The sequence below is a fragment of the Ambystoma mexicanum genome, chromosome 10 (genome assembly GCF_040938575.1).
Source record: "Ambystoma mexicanum isolate Mex_15411 chromosome 10, UKY_AmexF1_1, whole genome shotgun sequence".
Classification (NCBI taxonomy): Eukaryota; Metazoa; Chordata; class Amphibia; order Caudata; family Ambystomatidae; genus Ambystoma; species Ambystoma mexicanum.
Genome location: NC_090932.1, coordinates 16,184,657 through 16,211,354, shown reverse-complemented (window position 1 = coordinate 16,211,354; position 26,698 = coordinate 16,184,657). Strand labels below are relative to the sequence as shown.

General features: G+C 46.4%; 1 protein-coding gene across 2 annotated transcripts in view; it reads right to left on the bottom strand.

Moving 5' to 3' along the window:
* LOC138491105 (probable cation-transporting ATPase 13A4) overlaps nt 1-26,698 on the bottom strand; it is an 891,483-nt gene that overhangs the window by 522,802 nt on the left and 341,983 nt on the right. For both annotated transcript variants that reach the window (XM_069617424.1, XM_069617425.1), the window contains one exon: nt 9,399-9,482. In XM_069617424.1, coding sequence (XP_069473525.1) covers nt 9,399-9,482 — 84 coding nt within the window. The remainder of the gene's footprint in view (nt 1-9,398; nt 9,483-26,698) is intronic.

The window sequence follows — 26,698 nt, the reverse complement described above, 5'->3', positions numbered from 1 at the left end:
GCCATCAATATTCCTCATCAGGCTTCATAGAGGTGGAGAACTTCAAGGGTCGGAGGTCACAAGGCTCTCGGGGCAGGGACTTCCAGGGTGAGGTCACAAGAGGCACATGGCAGGGAATTCCAGGCTCAGGTGTAACAAGGGGAGCAGGGTGGTGACTTCTGAGGTTAGGATTCAAAGAGGGAGCAAGGGGCTTCCAGGGTCAGGGGCCATAGAGGGTGGGGTGATACATCCAAGGTCATAGATCACAATGGGTTCAGGGCAGGGACTTCTAGGGTAATGGGTTAAAGGGTGTGGGGAAGGGTTTCCTCTATCAGGGTTTAAAGAGTGGGGGCAGGACTTCTGAGCTCATGGGTCAAAGGGCAAATGAACACAGGGGCCAAAGGGGCTTGGTTACTATCCAGGAGGACTCACAAGTTGCTACATCGAAGGTTCGCAATATTTAGCTTTCCAGATGTTATGGATTACAACTCCCATCCACCATATCCAGCATAGTTGTAGTCCCAAAACATCTGGTGAGGCACAGGTTGCAAGATACTGTCATTGCCGGGACAGGACTTGCAAGTCAGAGTTTAAAGGCAAGGGCAGGACTTTCAGTGACAAGGCAGCATAACCACCTGACACATTATGCAAACCACACCCCTTTTTGAGTTCATTAAATGTTTCCATTTTCACTACTCTTGAGTTCCAGTATAGATTATATGTCTGCCCTGCCTGAGAACCTCAGAAGGTTTGCCAGCTTTGAAGATTGCTTTATTCAATGAGAGTTCTCAAATGGACAACTACATGTAAAATATATCTTCCCACTTCCTCTAAGATGCTGTCACTCACATTCATGCAGATCAGCCACAGCCCCACACTAGATCTGCTGTGAGTACCAGTAACAGAAACCACTTAGATGGCTCAGCTGCTCAACAGCAATCGGAAACTATATCTGCTGTGAGTAACACAGACTACCCAAGCTGCTCAGAGACAACCCCACACTATATCTGCTGTGTGTAAAATGAAGAAACACTACATGGGCGGCTCAGCAACAACCCCAAACTAGATCTGCTGTGTGTAACAGTAACAGAGACTACCAGGGCACTCTCAACAATCCCAAACTAGATCTGCTGTGTGTAACAGAGACTACCTGGGTGGCTCAGCAACAACCCCAAACTAGATCTGCTCTGTGTAAGAGAGACTACCTGGGCGGCTCGGCAACAACCCCAAACTAGATCTGCTGAGAGCAACAGTAACAGAAACTACTTAGATGGCTCAGCTGCTCAACAGCAATCGGAAACTAGATCTGCTGTGAGTAACACAGACTACCCAAGCTGCTCAGAGACAACCCCACACTATATCTGCTGTGTGTAAAACGAAGAAACACTACATGGGCGGCTCAGCAACAATCTGAAACTCGATCTGCTGTAACAGTAACAGAAACTACCTGGGTGGCTCAGTTGCTGAACAGCAATCCCAAACTATATCTTCTGTGAGTAACAGAGACCACCTGGGCACTCAGCAGCAATCCCAAACTAGATCTGCTCTGAGTAACAGAGACCATCTGGGTGGCTCAGCAACAACCCCAAACTAGATCTGCTGTGAGTAACAGTAACAGAGACTACCTGGGCACTCAGCAACAATCCCAAACTAGATCTGCTCTGTGTAAGAGAGACCACCTGGGCGGCTCAGCAACAACCCCAAACTAGATCTGCTGAGAGCAACAGTAACAGAAACTACTTAGATGGCTCAGCTGCTCAACAGCAATCGGAAACTATATCTGCTGTGAGTAACAGAGACCACCTGGGTGGCCCAGCAAGAACCCCAAACTAGATCTGCTGTGAGTAACAGAGACTACCCGAGTTGCTCAGAGACAATCCTACACTATATCTGCTGTGAGTAAAAGGAAGAAGCACTACCTGGGCGGCTCAGCAAAAATCCAAAACTCGATCTGCTGTGAGTAACAGTAACAGAGACTACCTGGGCACTCTCAACAATCCCAAACTAGATCTGCTGTGTGTAACAGAGACTACCTGGGTGGCTCAGCAACAACCCCAAACTAGATCTGCTGTGAGTAACATAGACTACCTGAACAGGTCAGCAACAATCCCAAACTGTTGTGAGTAACAGTAACAGAGACAATCTGGTCAGGTCAGCAACAATCCCAAACTATATCTGCTGTGAGTAACAGAGAATACTTGGGCAGGTCAGCAACAATCCCAAACTATATCTGCTGTGAGTAACAGAGAATACTTGGGCAGGTCAACAGCAATCCCAAACTATATCTGCTGTGAGCTCAACAGTAACAGACACTACCTGGGTGGTTCAGAAGCAAGTTAGAATTGCTTGCAGTGGTCCAGTTGTTTTTGCTATGGGACGCATAGACGCATGCGTGTAGTTAAACCGTGCGTTGCAACCGCTCTCTCTTGTTAGTTGCCCTAACGCTTTGTGTTTGTACTTTTGGTGGTGACCCCTGCAAAATGTTTCTTCCTTGGTGTCCGGCTCTCCGGATCGCTGTCTCTCTGGTCTCGCCCGCTCTCTCTTTCGCTCACACGGCTTCCAGGTGCTTCTCCGTGGTGCCCTTTTTGTTCTCTCTCTCTCCCTGTCCTGTCAGGTACGCAGCATCACTTTTTTGATCGCTGCTTCTCTTTTGTTCTTAGGAGCACTGCTGCTCGTCCTGCCGATATTTCCATTTCCTACTATTTCTCCCCATTCCGTAATAACGAAGATCAGTACGCGGAAGTCTCAGTCCTTTCAACCATAAGGATCCCATCTCCTTCTCAATCCTCTGCTCGCTTCAGCTGGAGTTGCTATTGCTTCACAACAACCTACTGGGTTTTTTTTTGTGCCTGGCTAGGCTTTTCCCCCCGTCCCCAGGAAAGCCGGGTCAGAAGCTTCACTGTGGGCTCCTTCTGGGAGAGACACTCTCAACCAAAAAAAAGAAGGACTACAGTGCCCAGAGGCACCAGTTGTCCACCAGCACGGATCCAGGATCTTCGGGTGAGGAGGGGGAGGTGGAACAGGGTTACAAACCAGCAGAAGTTGACAGTTTGCAACACCCATACGCAAAAATGGCGACAGCCGAGCAATTCCAGGAACTTGTCACTGCTGTGCAGAACATGTTAGTTGAAATGCAGAACCTGAAAGCAGAGAATAACGCGCTGCATCAGATGGTAACTGCTGGTGATCTTAGACAAACGGATCTACCCCCCAACTCATTGTCTACTGACAAGTTCGACGGAATCCGTAAGAGGCTAAAATAATTCTTGGATGCATGCCATATATACTTTGCTTTTCGGACCAACACCTACTCCACTGACCATGTGAAGATGGGATACCTCATATCCAACATGACCGGGAATGCCCTAGCATGGGCATCACTGCTTGTTACCAGTGCCAATCCGGTATTACAGGACTTTGGTGCCTTTACAGCCCTTCTTAAACAAGCATTCGAAAGGCTTGAGATTACCTATTCAGCTTGTGAAGACCTGTTGGATGCCTGGCAGGGCCATATGGACGTACTCACATACATCACTGCTTTCAAGAGACTGGCACAGACGCTGGTTGGCCAGAACAATCTCAGTATGTCATCTTCAGGTGAGGACTCAAGGAAGAGGTCAAAGATGAATTGGCCAGAGCACCCCGTCCTGCTTCGTTTCCGGAGCTCGTGTCAGCTGCTCTCCAGATAGAGTTCAGACAGCAAGAACGAAGACAGGAAAGGCGTTGTATGTGAAGCTCATTAGCGATGACCGAAACACCTCCTCCTCACTCCTCCTCATCCCCAAGAACCGAAGAACCAATGCATATAGGCACAACCCATGCTCTGTTAACCGCAGAGGAGTGGAAACGTAGGCAAGAGAAGGGCCTCTGTGCCTACTGTGCCTACTGTGGATCCGATATCCATTTAATAAAGAACTGCATAGAACTGCCACCTCGGCACTCAGGAAAAGAGCCCCCTCGGTCCTAAGAGGGACAGGGCGTCGAGGGTTTTCTGAAAGTCCCATGTTTCACTCTCAATAACTCCAACGTCCATGCCTGAAGACTCTAGACTCATGGTGATCTGAGTAAAGCTCACATTGGGTTCAAGGAACCTTGACGTCCTCGCCCTCTTGGATTGCGGAGCAGTGGGCACGTTTGTTGACAGTCTGGGCTGATCATGCAGGCCTACTCAGAAAAGATTGAATGGAAGACCAAAAGGTGGAAGGAGTAGATAGCACTCCTTTGAGCTCTGGACGCATCACCCAAGCTACTGAAGATCTACACATCACCATCTTCCAGCACACGGAGGTGCTACGGTTTGACATAATCCTGGCAGCCCATATTCCCATCATTCTGGGGATTTCTTGGCTGCGCAAACACAATCCACAAATCAAATGGTCCACGAACCAGTTGGTGTTCGATTCCCACTATTGCAAAAACAACTGCCTGCAAGAACCTGCGTACCAAGAAGTCCACACCCTACCTTTAGTCACCAATACCATGGTAGGAGTGCATGTAGTTCCATAAGACCTCTCAAAGTATAAAGATGTATTCTCAGATCTGGCTCCACTCGAACTACCTCCCCATCGACCAGAGGGCTGTTCCATAGATTTGGTACCAAATGCCTTGGTGCCTTTTGGTCGAATGTTCTCATTGTCACAAACCGAGAAACGTGCTCTTCGATCCTATTTAGACGTCAACCTGAGTAACAGAGTCATCCGGCCCTCAAAGTCACCAGCAGGGGCACCTTTATTCTTTATTCTGAAAAGAGATTCTAAAGAACTCCGGCTCTGCATCGACTTCAGGGGTCCTAATAAAGTTACGATTCTGGATCGCTATCCCATGCCTCTGATCGCGGAAATTCTGGAAGCGGTACAGGGGGCACAGATCCTTTCGAAATTGGATCTACGTAGTGCTTATCACCTTCTCAGGATTCATGCTGGGGACAAATGGAAGACGGCATTTCGCACACCATTCGGGTTATTTGAATACTGCGTGATGCTGTTCTGCCTGGTGAACGCCCCAGCCATTTTCCAACGTTTCATGGATTGGATCTTTTCTGACCTTATGTACGTTTCAGTGATTGTATACTTGGACGACATCTTGGTTTTCTCCCGCACACCTCAGGAACATAAAGACTATCTCGAGGAGGTTCTTGAACGGTTAAAGAATCACCATCTATTGTCCAAAAATGAAAAATTTCTCCTTGAAGTTGATACCGTGCTTACCTAGGATTCATATTGTCTCAAGGAGGCGTTCAAATGGAAAAGAAAAAGGTGGAAGCAATTCTTAGTTGGGCTGCCCCTACTTCGGTCAAGGAAGTACAGAGGTTCTTAGGGCTGATGAACTTTTTTAGATGCTTTATCCCCAACTTTTCGGGGGTTGTCCTACCTATAACTCAGTTGCTGAAGAAGTCATCCATGCCTTTCTGCTGGAAACCCAGGGCTGAAGAGAGTTTCCGTAAGCTAAAGGAACGGTTCTGCAGTGCGCCTATTTTGTTACATCCAGATCAGAAGAAGCACTTTATTCTGGAGACAGACGCATCGGCGTCCGCAATCTGAGCGGTTGTACTTCAGGAACATGAGGACAAAGAACATCTTGTGGCTTATTTATCCCATACTCTCACGGAAAGTCAGCATAACTAATCAGTTTTAGACAAAGAACTTTTGGCCATGAAACTCGCTTGCGAGGAATGGAGACATCTACTGCAAGGTGGTATGTATCCGTTCACCATAAGAACAGACCACAAAAACCTGCAAGTACTACAGTCAAAGGACTGTGTCAATTCTCGCCAGGCCAGATGGGCTCATTTCTTCACACAATATGATTACAAAATTACATATATCACTGGATCTCAAAATACTGTGGCAGACGCCTTGTCACGCAAGATGACCCCAAAGACGGCCTCGGATTTCCAACCAGAATGTTTCTTACCAAGGAACAGAATAATCGCACGGGTCTAATCTTTCCTTCAAGATGTCATAAAAGCATCCATCCAAGGAGGCCATCCGGTTGATGGGGTGAAGCTGACAGAGCATTTTCGGTTTACTGTTCCACGGTGACCGTTTGTATCTACCCACAGCCCCTCTTCAGAATCAAGCCCTGGCATGGTGCCACAATGCCAGGACAGCAGGTCATAGGAGGAAAGCGGGTACCTTGGAACTGCTCAGACGTTCTTTCTTCTGGCCTACTCTAATAACCGACGTCAAGAAACACATGCAGTCTTGTGCAGTATGTACCCGGAGTAAACAAGACACTACCCGACCCTGTGGATTGCTCCAGCAAGACTTGTTACCTACAAGACCTTGAAGCCACATTACTACCACTTTGCGGTCCACTTGCCGCCTTCTCAATCATGTTCTTGTATCATGGTCACAGTCGACACCATGACCAAATAAGCAAATTTTTCTCCTCTACCCGGAATACTTATAGTGGCCGGCATGGCTGAAGTCTTCCTCAAAGACATTTTGCCTTCATGGATTGCCAGAGAAGATCACCTCTGACCGAGGAAGCCAATATACTTCCCGATTCTGGAAGTTTTTATGTGCCAATCTGGGGATTGAACGTCCGTTGTCATCAGGGTTCCACCCCCAGACGAATGGTCAGACGGAGTGACTGAACAGCAACCTCAAACAGTATCTCTGTTGTTCCGTAAACAGGGAGCAAGACAACTGGGTAGCTTTGCTGCCAACAGCAGAGTTCGCTTATAACAATTCCCGCCATTCAGCAACTGGTCTCACCCCCTTCTATTGCACATATGGACAACTTCCCCTTACTGTACTTCCTGCTTTTCCTGTCCAATCCAAGCTGCCAGCCATTGAAGATACTTTAAACAGAATTACGGAAGCACACAAGACAGCTGAGCTCAGCCTTATAGACAGTCGGAGAAAATACAAGACACAAGCTGATAAGCATCGCCGAGAGGTACCTGAATGGAAGGTGGCTTCCCGGGTATGGTTATCCACCAAATACTTGCCCCGATGGGTACGACCAACCAAACTTTCTCCACGATACATTGGGCCTTATCCTTTTTTAGCCAGAATCAACCCGGTGGCTTACCGCCTCAAATTACCATCTAACTTGCGACTTATTCACCCGGTGTTCCACTCTTCCCTTCTCAAAGGGGTAGCACCAGAGTCAAACTCCTGTTCCACACCGGTGAGAACTTTGGTTCCCCCTGCTCAGGAATATGTGATTGCGCAGGTCTGCGATTCAAGGTACAGACGGGGTCGATTGGAGTACTTAGTACATTGGAAAGGGTATCCCAGATCTGAGGACTCCTGGGAACCCATGACCTATATATCTGCTCCAATCCTCCTCAGGAGGTTCCATCGGGTGCATCCAGGGAAACCTGGTGGCGTCCGTTTTGGGTGGGGGGGCATACTGTCATGCGTCGTGCTCCGTGGCGCTTGTGTCACGCGTTCTGTCTAGGGCATCATAGAAGCCCATTGCGTTAGAATTGCTTACAGCGGTCTAGTTGTTTTTGCTACGGGACGCATAGACACATGCGTGTACTTAAACCACGGCCCCGGTAGCAGTTGTTGCGTTGCAAACTAGCGGACCGCTCTCTGCTGTTAGTTGCCCTAACGCAGTGTGTTTGTACTTTTGTTGTTGTCCCCTGCAATCTGTTTCTTCCTTGGCGTCCGGCTCTCCGGATCGTTGTCTCTGTGGTCTCGCTCGCTCTCTCTTTCTCTCACACGGCACCGCCGTGCTACCTCTACCTTTCCCTTTCGCTTGGCTTCCCTGAGCTTCTCCATGGTGCCCTTCTCTCTCTCACTCGCTCCCTATCCTGTCAGGTACGCGGCGCCACTTTTCTTGATCGCTGCATTTCTTTTGTTCTTAGGAGCACCACTGGTCATCCTGCCGGATATTTCCATTTCCTACTCTTTATCCCCATTCCGTAATAATGAAGATCAGTACGCGGAAGTCTCAGTCCTTAAAACCATAAGGAGCCCATCTCCCTTCTCAATCTTCGGCTCGCTTCAGCTGGAGTTGCTATTGCTTCACAACAACCTACTGGGGTTTTTGTGTGCCTGACTAGGCTTTTCCCCCCGTCCCCAGGAAAGGCGGGTCAGAGGCTGCACTGTGGCCTCCTTCCAGGAGAGACACTCTAAACCAAATAAAAAGAAACTACCCAGGCGGCTCAGCAGCAATCCCAAACTATATCTCCTGTGAGCAACAATAACAGACATTATCTGGGTGGTTCAGCAACAACTCTAAACTATATCAGCTGTGAGTAACAGAGACTACCTGGTTGCTTCAGCAGCACCCCCAAACTGTATCTGCTGTGAGTAACAGAGAATACCTGGCAGGTCAGCAGCAATCCCAAACTATATCTGCCATGAGTAAAAGTAACAGAGGGTACCTGGGCGGCTCCCAAACTATATCTGCCACGAGAAATAGTAACAGAGACTATGTGGGCGGCTCAGCAGCAATCCCAAACTATATCTTCAGTGAGTAACAGTAACAGAGACTATCTGTGCAGGTCTGCAACAATCCCAAACTATGGGCTTCATTCCGCTTGGGGTGGTAAGGGATAACAGGCACCAGTAAGGAGACCGGTGCCGGTAATCCCTTACCGCCCTACTACGAGTTCCCTTAGTGGGTCCCTCCTTTAAAGCCTGGTGTGACCAGACGTTATGGACGGGACCTGTTAAGGGAAATCAGAGCCATTATTAGCTACTTCCCCCTTCCCATTGAGACCTATGGGGGCTCAAATGGGAATGGGGAATGTTTTTTTCAATGGGGACTTACCGGTCTCGCAAAGGTTGGACTACACCGGTGAGTCCCCATTGAACGAGACCGGTGCCGGTACCGTTATTGGAGGCAGTCATGGCGCAAATAGCTCCATGACTACCTCCAATCTCGGAATGTGCCCTATGTCTGCTGTGAGTAACAGAGACTACCTGGGCAGGTCAGCAGCAATCCCAAACTATATCTGCAGTGAGTAACAGTAACAGATGGTACCTGGGTGGCTCAGCTGCAATCAGAAACAATATCTGCTGTGAGAAACAGTATAGAGACTATCTGGGTAGCTGAGCAACAATCCCACACTATATCTGCTGTGAGTAACAGAGACTACCTAGGCGGCTCAGCGGCAATCCCAAACTGTGGGCCTGATTCATGGAACGTTTTCCTATGGGATTGCATCATTATAAAACACGACCATGAATCAGGCCCTATATCTGCTGTGAGTAAAAGTAACAGAGACTACCTGGGAGGCTCAGCAGCAATTCCGAATTATATCTGCTGTGAGTAACAGAGAGTGCCTGGGCGGCTCAGCAACAACCCCAAACTATATCTGCTGTGAGTAACAGAGAGTACCTGGGCGGCTCAGCAACAATCCCAAACTATATCTGCTGTGAGTAACAGAGAGTACCTGGGCGGCTCAGCAACAATCCCAAACTATATCTGCTGTGTGTAAAAGTAACAGTGACTACCTTGTCGGTGCCGGGACCTGGCTTGATGGTCACAGCTGATGAGAATCCATTCACATCTTTTTCACTCGCAGAATGGTCAAAAATCTAAAGAGAAGAAAGAGACATAACAGGTCACTTTATATGGCTGTCATCTGAGCAGCGAGCTTTACATACACATTGCTGTTTCTGGCTTCTATAGGGCTAGAGAAGCAAATATCTCCCTTTCTTAATGCTGCACCCCTTCTGGGACACCTTGTCAGTTTACAATCACCTGCACTGACATCATAACAGAAGTATATGTCATTCCTTTTTGCAAGGTGATGTTTTCCCTTTTTGTGTTGCTCTTCTAATGGTGTGTCATAGACAACAAACAATTCTAGCTGTGTAACTGCTCACTACCCTTTGCCAGAAGTCAGAGCTTCCACTTTTGAATTCTGGGTGACATCAGAGGCATTTCAATAATTTGTTCTCATTGCTTGTCAGATGCCACTCGCAAAACGTGGTGGAACACATGCAGGTAGTTGATACCTAGACACCTATACATCTATAGAACGTTCGTTATATGTTTGATGCAGAAAAACTGTGTTAAATAATACATCGGGATAAAGCGATCATAACTGAGTTCATGCCAGGCTCCGCCTGAGCCATCCAGTGAGTGTGTGAGTTATAGTCAGTTCCCTGAGTTCATGCCAGGCTCCGCCTGAGCCATCCAGTCGGTGTGTGAGTTATGGTCAGTTCCCTGAGTTCATGCCAGGCTCCGCCTGAGCCATCTAGTGAGTGTGTGAGTTATGGTCAGTTCCCTGAGTTCATGCTAGGCTCCACCTGAGCCATGCAGTCGGTGTGTGAGTTATGGTCAGTTCCCTGAGTTCATGCCAGGCTCCGCCTGAGCCATCCATTGAGTGTGTGAGTTATGGTCAGTTCCCTGAGTTCATGCCAGGCTCCGCCTGAGCCATCCATTGAGTGTGTGAGTTATGGTCAGTTCCCTGAGTTCATGCCAGGCTCCGCCTGAGCCATCCAGTCGGTGTGTGAGTTATGGTCAGTTCCCTGAGTTCATGCCAGGCTCCGCCTGAGCCATCTAGTGAGTGTGTGAGTTATGGTCAGTTCCCTGAGTTCATGCTAGGCTCCACCTGAGCCATGCAGTCGGTGTGTGAGTTATGGTCAGTTCCCTGAGTTCATGCCAGGCTCCGCCTGAGCCATCCATTGAGTGTGTGAGTTATGGTCAGTTCCCTGAGTTCATGCCAGGCTCCGCCTGAGCCATCCATTGAGTGTGTGAGTTATGGTCAGTTCCCTGAGTTCATGCCAGGCTCCGCCTGAGCCATCCAGTGAGTGTGTGAGTTATAGTCAGTTCCCTGAGTTCATGCTAGGCTCCGCCTGAGCCATCCAGTGAGTGTGTGAGTTATGGTCAGTTCCCCGAGTTCATGCAAGGCTCCACCTGAGCCATCCAGTGAGTGTGTGAGTTATGGTCAGTTCCCTGAGTTCATGCTAGGCTCCCCCTGAGCCATCCACTGAGTGTGTGAGTTATGGTTAGTTCCCTGAGTTCATGCTAGGCTCCACCTGAGCCATCCAGTCGGTGTGTGAGTTATGGTCAGTTCCCTGAGTTCATGCCAGGCTCCGCCTGAGCCATCTAGTGAGTGTGTGAGTTATGGTCAGTTCCCTGAGTTCATGCTAGGCTCCACCTGAGCCATGCAGTCGGTGTGTGAGTTATGGTCAGTTCCCCGAGTTCATGCCAGGCTCCGCCTGAGTCATCCAGTGAGTGTGTGTTATAGTCAGTTCCCTGAGTTCATGCCAGGCTCCGCCTGAGCCATCCATTGAGTGTGTGAGTTATGGTCAGTTCCCTGAGTTCATGCTAGGCTCTGCCTGAGCCATCCAGTGAGTGTGTGAGTTATAGTCAGTTCCCTGAGTTCATGCAAGGCTCCGCCTGAGCCATCCAGTGAGTGTGTGAGTTATGGTTAGTTCCCTGAGTTCATGCTAGGCTCCGCCTGAGCCATCCACTGAGTGTGTGAGTTATGGTTAGTTCCCTAAGTTCATGCTAGGCTCCACCTGAGCCATCCAGTCGGTGTGTGAGTTATGGTCAGTTCCCTGAGTTCATGCCAGGCTCCGCCTGAGCCATCTAGTGAGTGTGTGAGTTATGGTTAGTTCCCTGAGTTCATGCTAGGCAACACCGAAGCCATGCAGTCGGTGTGTGAGTTATGGTCAGTTCCCCGAGTTCATGGCAGGCTCTGCCTGAGACATCCAGTGAGTGTGTGAGTTATAGTCAGTTCCCTGAGTTCATGCAAGGCTCCGCCTGAGCCATCCAGTGAGTGTGTGAGTTATGGTTAGTTCCCTGAGTTCATGCTAGGCTCCGCCTGAGCCATCCAGTGAGTGTGTGAGTTATGGTTAGTTCCCTGAGTTCATGCTAGGCTCCACCTGAGCCATCCAGTCGGTGTGTGAGTTATGGTCAGTTCCCTGAGTTCATGCCAGGCTCCGCCTGAGCCATCTAGTGAGTGTGTGAGTTATGGTTAGTTCCCTGAGTTCATGCTAGGCAACACCTGAGCCATGCAGTCGGTGTGTGAGTTATGGTCAGTTCCCTGAGTTCATGCCAGGCTCCGCCTGAGCCATCCATTGAGTGTGTGAGTTATGGTCAGTTCCCTGAGTTCATGCTGGGCTCCGCCTGAGCCATCCAGTGAGTGTGTGAGTTATAGTCAGTTCCCTGAGTTCATGCAAGGCTCCGCCTGAGCCATCCAGTGAGTGTGTGAGTTATGGTCAGTTCCCTGAGTTCATGCTAGGCTCCGCCTGAGCCATCCAGTGAGTGTGTGTTATAGTCAGTTCCCTGAGTTCATGCCAAGCTCCGCCTGAGCCATCCATTGAGTGTGTGAGTTATGGTCAGTTCCCTGAGTTCACGCCAGGCTCCGCCTGAGCCATCCAGTGAGTGTGTGAGTTATAGTCAGTTCCCTGAGTTCATGCAAGGCTCCGCCTGAGCCATCCATTGAGTGTGTGAGTTATGGTCAGTTCCCTGAGTTCATGCTAGGCTCCGCCTGAGCCATCCAGTGAGTGTGTGAGTTATAGTCAGTTCCCTGAGTTCATGCAAGGCTCCGCCTGAGCCATCCAGTGAGTGTGTGAGTTATAGTCAGTTCCCTGAGTTCATGCAAGGCTCCGCCTGAACCATCCAGTCAGTGTGTGAGTTATGGTCAGTTCCCTGAGTTCATGCAAGGCTCCGCCTGAGCCATCTAGTCAGTGTGTGAGTTATGGTCAGGTCCCTGTTGTGTTCTTCAGCGCTCTGCCAGTGGTCTTGCATCGGTATGTAGAGTGGCCCTGAGCTGTGCATCACGTGGAAAACTCTCTTCTAGAATTTGCCATTTTGTAGACCCCACTGCAAGTTGCAGAGCTCGTTTTTGAATGGTGTCTATAAGGGCTTTTTTTGTTTCCAAAAATACTTTTTTGGTTATTATTGTGGAGATTCCCTTAGTTCGATCTCCCGGCATAAGGGTCATTTTGTTGCTGAAGGATTAGGTACTTTAAGGATTTCCGAAGTTGTTTGCAGGAAGTGGTTTGTGTGTGTCAAGGGCAAAGAACGTGTAATTCCATGAACCAGGCGCTCGGCGCCAGCGGGACCTGCCGAAACCGGAATGCTGCTGCTCAACAATTCAGCATGGTTGCACCCCGCTCGGGGTCGGCCTTGATTATGCTCCTTCATGGAGCTGAGAATGAGGGACAAAGCTCAGAGTTGGGGAGAGCAGTATGGGGTAAGTGGCCCACCCCTCTACAATTTTAGTAAGGTCCCTGGTGTTGGGAGTGGCTGGACCTGCTGCCGCCACGGGCCCGGGTGGTTTGTGTGTACCCTGATGTTGGGAATTGCCTGTGTGCTCTCCCAGCCTCGAATGCAATTTATTTTTGTGCGTCAATATGACTTTGTGGTGTCCCTCTCGGTCTGCTTGAATGGGTCTCCGTGTTAGTCAGTGTTCCCTCACCGCAGCTCCATAAAAAGAAGCCTCTTTGGGATGGCCCATAGCAGCCATGTATGTACTGTTCATTTTGTGTTACCCCACTGCACCATGCTGGTCATAACACACCAGGTGCTGCTTCCACAGTTCCTGGGTGGACTGGGGTAGGGGTTGTGGCCATACATTCACAGGTAGTGGCAATAGAGGAGGTGCAGGGTCCCCTTTTGTGTGTATTCCACAGTCACCCATGTGTGCGAGAAGGAGATGCCGGCATAGGCAGTCGAGCGGGCAGAACTAGCGGCTATGGCAGATAACGTGTAGTTCTGGCCCCACCTCTCAGCCAATTACTCCATGAGCAGAGCGTACTAGAGAGAAAAAAACATTGGTCGCAGGGTCCGGTCCTCGTGGGCAGGGTCCGCTCTGCGCAATCAAATATCCACACTAAAAATATTAAATGCAGTGATTGGCTTATATAGTGAGTTGTGCTCCCGGGGAGGGGGGGGGGGGCTGAGGCGATTCAGCTTTCGGGGGCCGGATTCAGAGACATGGATGTAGAGCAGTGGTACTCAAGCTTTTTGAAGCCAAGCTCCCCCGGCCCCACTTGAATACAAATATTGCTTCTGGGGCCCCCATGGAGAGCCCAGGGAATGTCCACGGAGGTCCAGGGCTCTTCAAGACATGGGCAGATTGTCCGCTGCTTATGTGTTCTATTAGAAGCAGTCATCTTAATCCCTTTTTGGAGTGTGTGCGCCCCCCCCCCCCCTGGATGTCTTTTGGCCACTGAGGTGGAGGAAACGTCTGCTAGTAAGAGAGGTGGCTGGGGCAGGTGGAATTTCTTTTTTCTCATCACCTACCCCCGATTGGCAACATGTGGTGCTGCATTAAAAAACACAATTAGAAAATGCTCTGTTACAAATCATATAGCTGAAGCAGTCAGGTGCGCACGCTCAGCCCAAATATTTCTTCACTGGGGCACTTCCCCTTTGAGCTATGAGGGGTGCTCCCTTTAGTAAAACCAGGACCTTATCTCCCAAACTGAATTTGCGTAGTTGTGCTTGTCAATAAGAAGGCTTTATTTTGCTTGTCCTGAGCATAGCATGTGGGCTGGGCAGAGTTCATAGCTAGCTCGGCCCCAAGATAGCCAAGACACCCCGGAGAGCCCCACCCACCTCATTTCCTCCAATCTTCATCTAATACTATTTTTTAACTCTGAAAGAGGCTGAGAACCAGTGATATCCAACCTCATCGTGAAAATCGAACTTCAATAATCGTCAAGTGATAATTGGCAGGTGCTGGAAAGGGGCTTGACTCACATTTATTCTGAAGATCTTAAGACAGATCTGGCAGCTGCAACACCATTTACTAAGTCGCTGAACAATTTCTGGCCAAACGAAAAGGCTAAAGGAAAAGGTCTTGAGTCTCTGAGATGCCTTTTTGGTTGGCCGTCAAGTGGGAATGTGTCATTTCCGGGACTACCAGTCTGGGAAGTATGGAGACTAAGATCTGATAAGAAAGGGCCCTGTCTCATGTAACCTTATTTCCTGCTTTGCACAGTTGTTCCCCTTCTTTGGTGACAAAAGGCACCATACATTGCGCTAGTTCTCTGTTCCATGTCATTGTAATGCGGGGCATGCGTCGGAGGACGCATGACTGTTATTCGAGTAATTGAGGTGGGGGTTCTGCTTACCTTGTGGCCATCTTGGATGTGGCAAGGACGCGTGGGAGCTTCCTGGAGTCACTCCACTCCATCTTTCTTTAATGGAGAACTCGTGCTTTTCACATGTATTTCATTAAAGGGCACGAATGAGTCACAGACCAACACATTGTGATTAAAGGGCTGCTAGACATGTAGGGTCGGTCCCACAGCGTCTGTGACTTTTCTTTTGGATGGGCAGGTTTCTCTTGGCATCGGAGAATACAAGGATTCAGGGAGGGGAGAGCGTAATAGCAGCTGGTATTTTACTCTGAGGTGTGGTATGACTTATAAGTTGGTTCTTTTTTGTTGTTATTATTATTTATTAATGTATTACTTGTTTTGATTTAATTTATCAGCACTCTTCTTGCAAGACATTAATGAAATGTCAGGCACTGCATTAAGTGACACTGATTCTATAAAAATTCTCTCATGGAATGTGAATGGGTTAAATAACCTGTTAAAGAGAAAAAAGTGCTTTCACACCTGTGGCATTTGAAGACCGATATTGCATTATTACAATAGACACATTTGATTGCATCCGAAGCAGAAAAGCTGTGCATAGGTTGGGCTGGTCAAGTCTTTCATTCCTCTTACTGGACAGCATCTCGTGGTAATTTGATTTTAATAAGGAAAAACCTTCCGGGAACGATATTAAATTCAAAAGCAGATAAGGAAGGCAGGTTGATCTCTATATCCATGCGTGTTCAAAATACTGAAATGACAATATGTAATGTCTACGCCCGATTATGAACAGTAGCCACTTCTTCAGTAAAGTGTGTAGACATTTGCTTGACACAAAGGCGGAAAATATCGTTTTGGGAGGCTATTTCAATGTTAACCTTGACCCTTTGCGTGGATAGGAGTAGCATGAGCCTTAGAGATGGCCAACAAAAAGACAGGGCCGTGCTAGGCATGCCCATGAAGGACTTCGGTCTATCCGATGTTTGGCGACTGGAACACCCCACAGACCGGGAATACACTTTTCATTCAGGGGCTCATGACAATTACTCCAGGATAGATAATATTATGACTTCTGTAAAGGTGACGGAAAACTTTAAGAAGTGTAGTATTGAGAGTATAATAATCTTGGATCATGCTGCCATTAAGTTGTGTTTAGCTTTATATCTTGCAATGGACAGAACGCACATTTGGAGAATGAATACTGCAATCCTACTGGATGGCGTGTTGAGGGAGTCTTTGGTTAAAGAAGCACTGGATTATCTCACATAATTCCAATGATGAGGTGGATCTTGACATGATATGGGAAGGTTTTAAATGTGTGATGAGAGGTGTACTCATGAGATTATCAAGGATTCAGAGCAAAGAAGCACGAATATCAAAGATTTGGAAAATAAAGTTATGATTCATCAGATGCTGGGAAAAGACAAAAGCTTTTAAAAATGAAATATGATTTAAACAAAAACCTGAGTGAAAAATCTGAACATGCTCTTTTTAGAGTCTGGTGTAATTATTACGAGGGTGGGGAGAAGTGTGGTCGATTACCTGCTCATCGTTTGTGAATGAGAGCGGAAGAAAGAGCGATTTGAGCGACTGAAAGACAGGGAGGTTGTGTGTCTTATCATCCTTAGGAAATTAATTCCTAGAGTCTTTAGAGAATACCATGAAAGTCTGTACAAAGAGACACAAGTCCCTACTTCTATACAGATAGACATATATCTGATGAGTCAGTCGCTACAACATTTATCTTTGGAGGAAAATTTGGAATTGGAAAGAGAGATAATGATGGATGAGATAAGAAGAGCTGTGTTTGGATTGGATGTAGGGCAGTGGTTTGCCTGCTGAATTTTACAGAGATATGCCCTTATAAATGTTGAGTTTGCTTAAAGACACCTTTAGGCATTGTAGAAATAAAGGCAGGCTAGCTCCCACACTTAGATATGCCACCATTTCTTTGATTTTGTAGCCTGGATGACCTCCTCTGAATCCAGGCAGCTGTAGACTGATCAACCAGATTAATTCAGATTGTAAAATTCGTTCAAAGATCCTCGCATACCAGATTGAAAATGTACTGACAATGTTTATTCACCCAAATCAAGCTGGGTTTATAAAAGGTAGAATCTGAGCAACACACATGAGGAAACTCTTATTAACAATATTAGAATGAAAGAAAACAGGGAATGGAATCAGTGACCCTGTCTTTTGATGCAGAAAAGGCATTCAATCAAGTAAGATGGGAATTTCTATTTAAGACAATGGACAGAATGAGTTATGGTCCTGAATTCATGTGTTGGGTGAAATTGCTCTACTCGAGCCCATCAGCGAGGTGACAACTAATGGTAAAATCTCATCCAAATTCTAACTACATTGTGGAACAAGACAAGGTTGTCCATTGTCAACCTTGCTTTTTGTGATCTCCTTGGAACCACTGGCAGTGGCTATTAGATCCGAAGAGAGGATTGCAGGAGGTAATTTTAATGGAATTACACAAGCACTTTGGCTTTACACAGATGACCTTCTACTTGTAGCACATGGTTTATCAACATCTGTTGCTGTCGTAATCAAGCTTTTTGAGGAATTTGGAGAGATCTCAAACTACAAAATTAATTGGTCTAAGTCAGAAGCTTTGCCATGGTCAGATTTATGTAACGGTTCTTTACTGAAAGACCTGGGTTGCAAATGGTGCACAGAGAAAATGAAATACTTGGGCATATGGATTACAGAAGACCTGGATGATATGGTGAAAGACCTGAGTTTGTCACTTGATAAATTGGCCACAGATCCCCAACTGTGGGACTCCCTAAACTTGTCAATGGGAGGAAGGGTAAATGCAATTAAGATGACAGCAGCTCCTAAAATAATGTATGTCATGAGCTTGATTCCATGTCCAGTTCAGAAGTCTTTGCTAAAAGAGCTTGACTGTATGATCCAATCATTCCTTTGGGAATACAAAAAGCCAAGACTGAAGCTCTGGAAATTGCAACTCCAGAATGAAAAAGGAGGTTTAAGTATCCCTAATTTTGAAAGATACCATCAGGCTTTCATGGCAAGACACTTTTTACCATTCATTGGAGAAGAATTAGATGAATGGGCTGTCGCTGAGACTGGTTTGGCTAACCTGTTACATCCATCAGCTCTCCTGTCCACAAGTAAAGGATGGGGCACGAGGTCTACATTGACTGACTTCTTGAGATTAACCTGGCATGGAATAGCCTCCTCGATCAATATGTCACCAGCGCTGATGGGCTCTTCATCGATTTGGTATAATCCTGAGATCAAATCGTCAAATAAAACTATATTCTGGCCTGACTTGTTTATGACAGGGATTGAGACAATAGTTAACCTATTTGAAAAAGGTTCATGGCTATCATTTCAATTATTAAAGGCAAAAAGTGAGATTAGAATTTGTCGATATGGAGACTACAGGAAACTCAGATCTTCTGTGAACCTGGAAGAACTTGACTTATCCGATCTGTTGAACTTGATGAAATCCATTGCAGGCCGAGATCATATGACTTCAAAGGTATATCATTTACTACATTTATCTTCAAAAAGAAATGACCGGTTATTGCAATCCTGGTCGTTCTGTCTGGGGGAGGAGATGACACCTCAGCGATGGGAAGCACTATGCAAAAATATCGGAAGAATCTCTATGAACATTGGTGAATGAAAGACAAGTTAAAATGTTATAGACATAGTTTTCTGGACTCCAGGTCGCTTATATAACCAAGGGCTGAAGCCTTCTTGAGCTGTAGTCACTCGAGAGGTACTAATGAACATATGCTCTGGGAATGTCACAGAGTAAGATCTTTTTGGTCTGGGATCACTGTTGTGCTGAACAGGGTGCTGAACGACGAAAGAAAATTTAGTTTGATTCTGGGAGAAGATACAGATCTGGAAAATCTGTCTTATCATCGAGTATCTTGGATTTTGAAGGCATCGCTGACAGCAAAAAGTTAATCCTATGCAGCTTGAAATCAACTAAGGCACCAACGAAAGACTTGTGGATGTCTGAAATGTGCTCAATCTGCAATATTGAAAGAGTTATGTTGAACTTGCAAAAAAAAGGAAAATTGTTTGATAAACCCTGGAGCGGTTTCCTAAATATGGGTTAAAACAAGACTATCTTAGAAGATGAATTAGATGAGGAACAACTCCAAATTAAGATAAGTCTGCATGGATATTTCAATTACATTGTTCATACATTGCAGTCTTTAGCATGTGGTGGATGTCTTACATTTTATGCTGAATTGTTTATTTTATATATGTTTTTTTCACTTCATAGACATTAGATATTGAGATGTTATAATGGCATTTTATGTATTGTTTTTTAAAATGTGAATAAATAAGTTTAAAAAAAATAAATTTTCAGATTGGAAATGATCTGTCTATTGTTGTAAGTCATTATGTTTGTGCTAAGAACCTACAATAATAAGGTTATAAATCCACAACAATCCCCTGCTCTGTGATGCAAAGAATGCACATTATTATAACGCTCACCTGGTATCCACGGGGACGCCACCCAATCTGGCTGGACTGCTTCGACCTTGGACCCACTCACCATTTACAAACATAGTTCTCAAAACATTGCGAGCCCCTGTTCAAACCCAGCTCTGCAAGGCTCCCCAACTAGAACAACATGACTGTGCCCCCAAATCTGCTGAACTACACCTTCCAACCAGTTTGCTGTTGCACCACGCCAACTGAGCACTTCCTGGCTCAAACCTGAGGCTTGTTGTTGCAAGCACAGTCTTTGAACCACCTCGTTGAACTACCAATTTCTTAATTTATATGCTGCAGATCTTGATGAGCAGTCAACTAGACCCTCGAGGAGCCTTCGAACTGCATTATTCGAACACCACACTTGAGTCATTCAATTCGAACTGGCCATACCGTCACCAGCCACTTCATGGACAAACTGTCAGTGGTGGCTCTTCCAATCTGCACCTCTTTGAACCCTGACAAATTTAATCTTGCCCCTGGCTCGACACTTCCTCCCTATCTGGAACAACGATGACGACACAGTTGAACCCAATTCAAACAGCTGGAACAGCACCAAAAAGCCTAGTCTGACGCTGTTGAACAGCCAAGTACCCTAAGAAAATAATATTGACTCTTACCTGCCCGATTGGCCCAGGTCTGGGTGCTAGAGATGGATTAAGTCATTAATCCCTTTTTGCATCCAAGAAACATATCCTTTTCATCAAACTTGTTTTGCATTTCTACTTGCCTTACACTCCCAACTCATTACTCGGAGTGCTGCATTGTGCATTGTTTCTTATTCTTCTTTATTTCCTTTGGGGTGGGTTTTGTGTAGGGTTTTTCTAGTTAGTTATTTTGCAGATGTTGGGTTTTTGTAAACAATATATTTTATAGAACCTTGATTGGACATTCCCTTTATTTTGGACTGTTATGCTTTGCTGTTGGGGTCACTACTGGTTCACCTTCACACCCATCTTAAGAGCATAGCCTTCCCTCGGCCCACATTACCACAAAAGGGGAGGAGGTATATTTCAAAGTGGAGGCAAGTGGTGCTGGTGTAGAGCAGCGGAGTACCTCTACAGGAAGTACCACCCCTATTTTGCCTATATGCTGGGAACCGGAAATTGCGACATGTGCAATGCCTGTAATGGTACCTATAGCACAGAGAATCTTTGAGGCGAGGTATCCACTAAGAAAGCCCTATGTGAAGTATCCCCGAAAGACTGATGGTCTCCTGAGAGAAGCGCATGAAGAAGTATGAAGCTGTAGGAAGAAGAAGCTGGTGACATCAGGAGAAATGAGTCTGACGCACTGAGAAGGATGACCTGAGAAGAGAATGCATAGGTGATATAGAATCTGATGGCGAAGTAAAGAATTGAGAAGGCTTTCATGTGCGGAATAAAGATTGCACGTGTGAAGAGCACTGCAGAAAACACAAGGCGTTATATAATTGTACAGGCGCTGCAATGCAAGTAGACTAAGTAGTCATAAGGCTGGCTACACGTAGTATATAGACTGCAGGTGGTGCTGCCAATATATATGCATATAAGAGTTGTGGATATTCGATGATACATTTTAGTAAGCAAGTCACCATGAAGGAAGACGGATTGAGAGCTAAGCGTGTGTCGCAGCAAATAATAGATTTAAATTCGAAGCAAGACCAAAGAGGCTGTCTGACCTGATGTCAAAGACTGGAAGCAGCCAAGAACTGGTTATCAGCTGCGAAGAACAGTAAAATGTGAGAAGCTGAGGCATCCCTCGATAAATTGCAAAGAGCGAACACTATGAGTGCCAAGTTTCTTCATTAAAGACTATTTAATGTTATAATATGAACAAATAGATTCACAGTCTCTGATCACGTGAGCTGAGGGTGAACATAGACGATGGGCATGGTGCACCAGATTGAAGATAGTGAGTGATCACACTCCCTTATATTTCCAGAGGCGAGAAGCTACTTCAAGGCTGAGTTCAAAGACAATGTGCATGGCAGACGGCAGGAGTGATGAGAAATGTTGGGTTAATTGGGTGGGGAGACACGGTTAAGTTCACCCACCAGCACCTGGGGTACCAGCTTATGTGCTGCTAGAGCATTGAATGTTCCAGAAGGGTACAAGCTTGCCTACCAATTATAGAAGGCCGTATAATGAAGAGCCTTATAGTTTGAGAGCCAATGAAGAGTTGTGTTTCTATTAACTGTTGAAGATGACTTGCACTAGGGGAGGGCGTGAGTGTCCATCTGACTATACAGACCCAATCACGATCTTATCCTATATAGAAAGTATACTTAGGCATTCCCCTTGAGCCAACCACAATCTCCTGTAGGTTTTCTTAGTTTACCATGTAGTATGATGTCACGTATGACAAACCTTTAGTAAAAATATGTTGTTTTTTATAAAATGCTTCGAGATCATACTGTGCGACGTCCGTTGATGTCCGTTGTACTCCCTGTTTTAGACAATTGATATTAAAACAGAGTTATTTGCCAACTTCCTGAGTCAGTCTTATAATTTCATTTGAGAAGTTATTCTCCGTCCCATCCATAGTACAACATGTTACTTTGAGTAAAAGGGCCTCTAGGGTTCAGTGGTGTGACCGGTGCAGAGTACTGCATTTCAAATTGGTACTGCTTGTTGTCATACAGCCTCTGGCTGCAACATTCCTGCTCTGAACCTGCTGTGTGTACCCATTGAATTCCTAACTACTAAAAAGCAATGTTACATATTTAAGGAAGCCCCCTTTCCCCTGAGCCTGGCTTCCTAGCCTGCTGCTGCTGTCTTTATAATCATCACCAGAGCGCGAAGAGCATGCAAAGCGGAGGAAAGTGATGTCGGTTGTCAAGTGGGGAGCTTAGGAGTAGAAACAGTGAATACGATTGGATTTCTGCCTGAACCTTGTGACCTTGCATTTCCTTTTACTTTGGTTTTGCACTCCACTTTTGTTTATCCATGAATTGTAGCTTTAATACCAGTAAATTGAGAAGCCAACTATTGGCTAACGTTGACAGTCCCGGTGCGGTGCTGACCACAGGAAAGGTAGGGCAAGGGCGCTGCAATGGACTGCGGCACTACGCAGGACATTGATACCGAGCTTTGACTTGTATTGTTTCAGTTGGTGTGGCTGCGTCGGCTGCCTGTACCCGTGAACACTTCAAGGTTAGGGAAATTGTTTTTTTGAAGCCTGACACCCATGTTATTGTTGGTGCTCCGGGAGAATTGTCGGCCCCTCGGTTAAGTACCAAATCACGGTCGAAGGAGGCATATCCTGCGGGTGTCGGTGCTGCTGTGTTCTCCACCCAAGTGAGTTCAGCATTGCATCCTCAGCCTTATATTGGGGAACCCATGGCTATTAGAAATAGTGGTTCTTTTAGGCAATGCCAACAAGCAAATTTCCCCTGCCCTTTCACCAATGGAACCACAAGAAGTTACGAAATCCAAGATTGTGATTAGCAGGCCGGCTCATTAGCTAAAAAAACGCTGCTGTGGGGCTATTGCTTGCGTCAACACAGTGAACTCGCCAAGTGAAGGAGATGAGTCACCAGTAATAGCCAGGCAACTAAAGCTGCCCGATAGCTTGTCTGAGGCTGTCTTAGGTGCTAATATGACTAACAGAACCATGGATACCTTACATACTGTTCTCCCCTTACCGGGCAAAGACAAAGTCATCCGGCAGGGAGGCTCGGTAGACAGGGGGCGTCAGAGAGGCCCATTGTTAATAAATTGAGGACCTGCGACAGGACAACCATACCAAGCAAAGAAGCAATTCCTTTGTCACCGGGTTGTCGACCTAAAGAGCTGAAAAGTAGTGTTGGCAGGAAGGTTGTAGCCAGCATGGACTCTCTTATAAAAACAACGGCAACAGGAACATTACCACAAGTTAAGAATGAGAAAACGACGAACATGACTGAATACTTCAGGAGGATGGAACCATTGACAAGTACAGATAGATAATGCTGGCTCGAGCTGGCTCCTGTGGTTAGTTTTGCTCAAGGACTGCAGGGGGAGGTTCCGCAGAATCCGAAAGAAACAGCACTCGATGGTGAGGCGGTCCAGAACTCCCTCCTAACTCATTACTAGCAGTATGCAGTCTAATTCCAGGCTCCGTCCAACAAATGCAGCACACACTGCAGGATCGGGGTAACCTAATGAGGTGATCTGCACGAGAGATCCCAGCACTAAACATGGTTCCTAGTTCACTGTCCTCCTCTACAAAAATATTTGTTTGAAACTTAACCCACACACATCACAAATAAGTGAGGTCAAGAGTAACTTAGAATTGATACATGAGGCTGTTGTAGATCTGACAGGAAAAGTGTGCCAACTAAGGACAGCCAGCAGTGCACCTCCCCCCCTGTGGAACAGGAACTTAGTACCCCTACGATTTTATCAGAACCTTAAGAAAATCCCTCATGTAAATCTGTGAAGAAAAGAGGGAAGAAGGGAAAAAGGAGGATGCAAGTAAATTCCGGAAGATTCATAAAGAAACATTCATTATACGGAGGAGGTGGCAAGTGCTGCCCGGGAACCGGCTGTCCAAGTCACCCCGCTGGAAGAATCAGCTGCCCAAGAGACTGAGAGAATTGGTTCTCCAAGAGTGGTCTCCAATCAATAGTTGGGCCGACTAAGAACCAAGAGGTTCAGGTGACAAGTGTTGATAGCACTAATAGTGCGGTTCAAGGTAAAGAATCTGATTTGGCACTAACATGAGCACCGACGAAACAGCCTGACGTGGCCACACTGAACGAGGAGGCATCTAATTCCAAGGCCACCAGAGACATTTGCCTGCAGTGTATTACGGAAGGAAGACATCAGGATGCCACTAAAATAGTTACCAGGCAAATTGTCAACACGAAAAGAGTTTTGAAAAATGTAAACACTCTCCCATGCAAGCGGTATATGGAGGGAACGTTTAAGGGAAGGGATTGCTATGGCCTTTTGCCAAATAAAGGGGCTCCTTTCATTTAAAAATCAGTGAATCGATTAGTGAGACTATTGATACACCCGGAGTCTGGCGAGGTAATAACGTACCCTGGCGCAGTTGCCCTGTCTCCTCAAGTAAGGGAGCCCGTGCCTCCTGCTGTGTCTACTGGAAACCCGCAGAGAAGGGATATTGCCTCCCAATGTAACATCACCAATTTAGCTGGCGGGAAGGACGGCTGCAAAAAGCCAACGAGATCCAAAAGCTATGAGGGGTAGGCAGTTAGAGACCTAACCAGGCATGCATGAAGAACTTCATCCTACGGTCCCGAAGAGAACCTCATGAGGGGCACCAGCTCTCAGTGCAATATTGCAAATGAAGGCATTAACAATGTTGGCCCAAGTAGCTCTATGTTGCCTAAGAGATTTTTTATAAATAAGATATAAATGTCCAACGAAGAGCCCAGGGGCTATTTCACAAAGATCATGTTAACTTCTCCCCCTCCCTACATCAAGACTAAAGGCCTAACAAATATGCTGACATCCGGAAGGAAAGGAAACAAGTGAACCCGTCACAAGATGGGACAAAGATGTCTAACCAATGCACAACTTATGAAGGAGGCAGCGCTCATTCGATCATTCATACTCTCAGCCTCTACAGATAAATCCTGAGAAGCAAGGGAAAGGAACACTGAGTCTACTGTCCCATCAATGAGATTCCTATTGGAAAGTTTTGAAATAGATAACAGTGAGATAAGACTACATAGATTGAATGTTATTAGGCTTTTGCATGAAATAACTATACTGTAACTATTGGACTCAAGAGACATTGAGAGGGTCTTCTTCCTGGTTGACGAAAGAACAGATCTCGTCCAATTAGACTTAGGTCAAACATCGCAGTATTGATGATTATCACAGAAATAGACTCACTGCGGGCTATGGGTTATCAACTTAGAAGTGTCTGCTTTAGAGAGGAGATAATGGTGGGTGAGAAGGAGCTGAGTAGCTTGGATCCATTCAAGATGGGGTCACACCCGCCCAGTGAAAATAACTTCTTTGGCCGATGATAAGGGCGGGAAGATGGTGGAATTAATCCACCCAACGATGTCCAAAACAAAGCGTGACCAGCAAGACTGGCTGTGCTTTCCAGACTCACTGGCAGGATATTTCAAGAAGTTAGGGGAAGGTGGGGTAGGGCTTTGCCCCCCTAAGTCCCCTCACCCCCATATCTCAAAAAAGCTGTGCAATTTGGAGATGCTGAGTTGGAATTCCTGTGGTTTGAAAGTGTTTTTTTGGGCAGTGTTGACAGGCAAAAAGTTGTTAAAAAATATATAATTTTCTAACAGGAAGTCTGGCTGTGGGTCCCTTTAGTCATCGATGGCTTCACAGCATTCCAACAAATGGCCACAAAGAACTCAGCAGGAAGAACTTCAGGGGGTTTAATAATCCTAGTACGACTGGAGACCACAACCCACTGCCCTCTGCCGGGCACTGAAGCTAACCAGCTACACCCATACGGAAGCATATCGGCCATACCCACACAGGCCCAGCACTCCACGCCTTGAGAAAGACCCATGGTTGAAACACGTATCGGCAGTCTAGTAAATGCAAACCGCATATGGCATATATCCAACTGCTCTCAGAGATGTCCACCAAAACATGGCACAATGTGTCAAAAATTGTAACTGAGCTTACAGAATATTAAACTCGACCAATCTCAAGCACACAAACGTGTCACTTATCATTAGAAACCAAATACAGGATATGAAAATACCAACTGGTAAACACCACATCCAGCACCACAGTGAAACTGGGTTTCAACCCCAACCACGTACATTCCTAAACCCTGGGATTGCAGGAGCTCTGTCCCACTGGAACCCAAATTACAGGAAGCAGGAAACAAAACCTCATGCATAGAAACACAAACTGACCAGAGCTGAGGTCCACAGTTCCTACAAGCTCCCATATCTGAATCTAGCACGTAATGTTAGTTAACATCTAGAACAATCCATGCTGCACTGAGGAGAATAGCCACCTGGTGAAACGTAGAGATGCTTGTGAATGTTTTCTTTGTGAGAAGGGGGGGGATTCACATTATGTTGGCTGGCGACTTACGAGCAGATTGTCTTACTGTTCTGCACAATCCCCATGAAATGCATGACTCAGATTCTAGAACATTAACTGCAGGCAAAACATGGGTTGCATTTGTACAAACCTGGATTCTGCGCTTCACAAATGGGTCTATGAGGGGAGATGTCCCTCCCAGCCCCGCCTGTAGATTGGGTGTGAAGTCTGCCTCCCTGGACTATGTCGCACTCTCGCCTGCTGTGTTCGCGCTTTATGATGAGATGC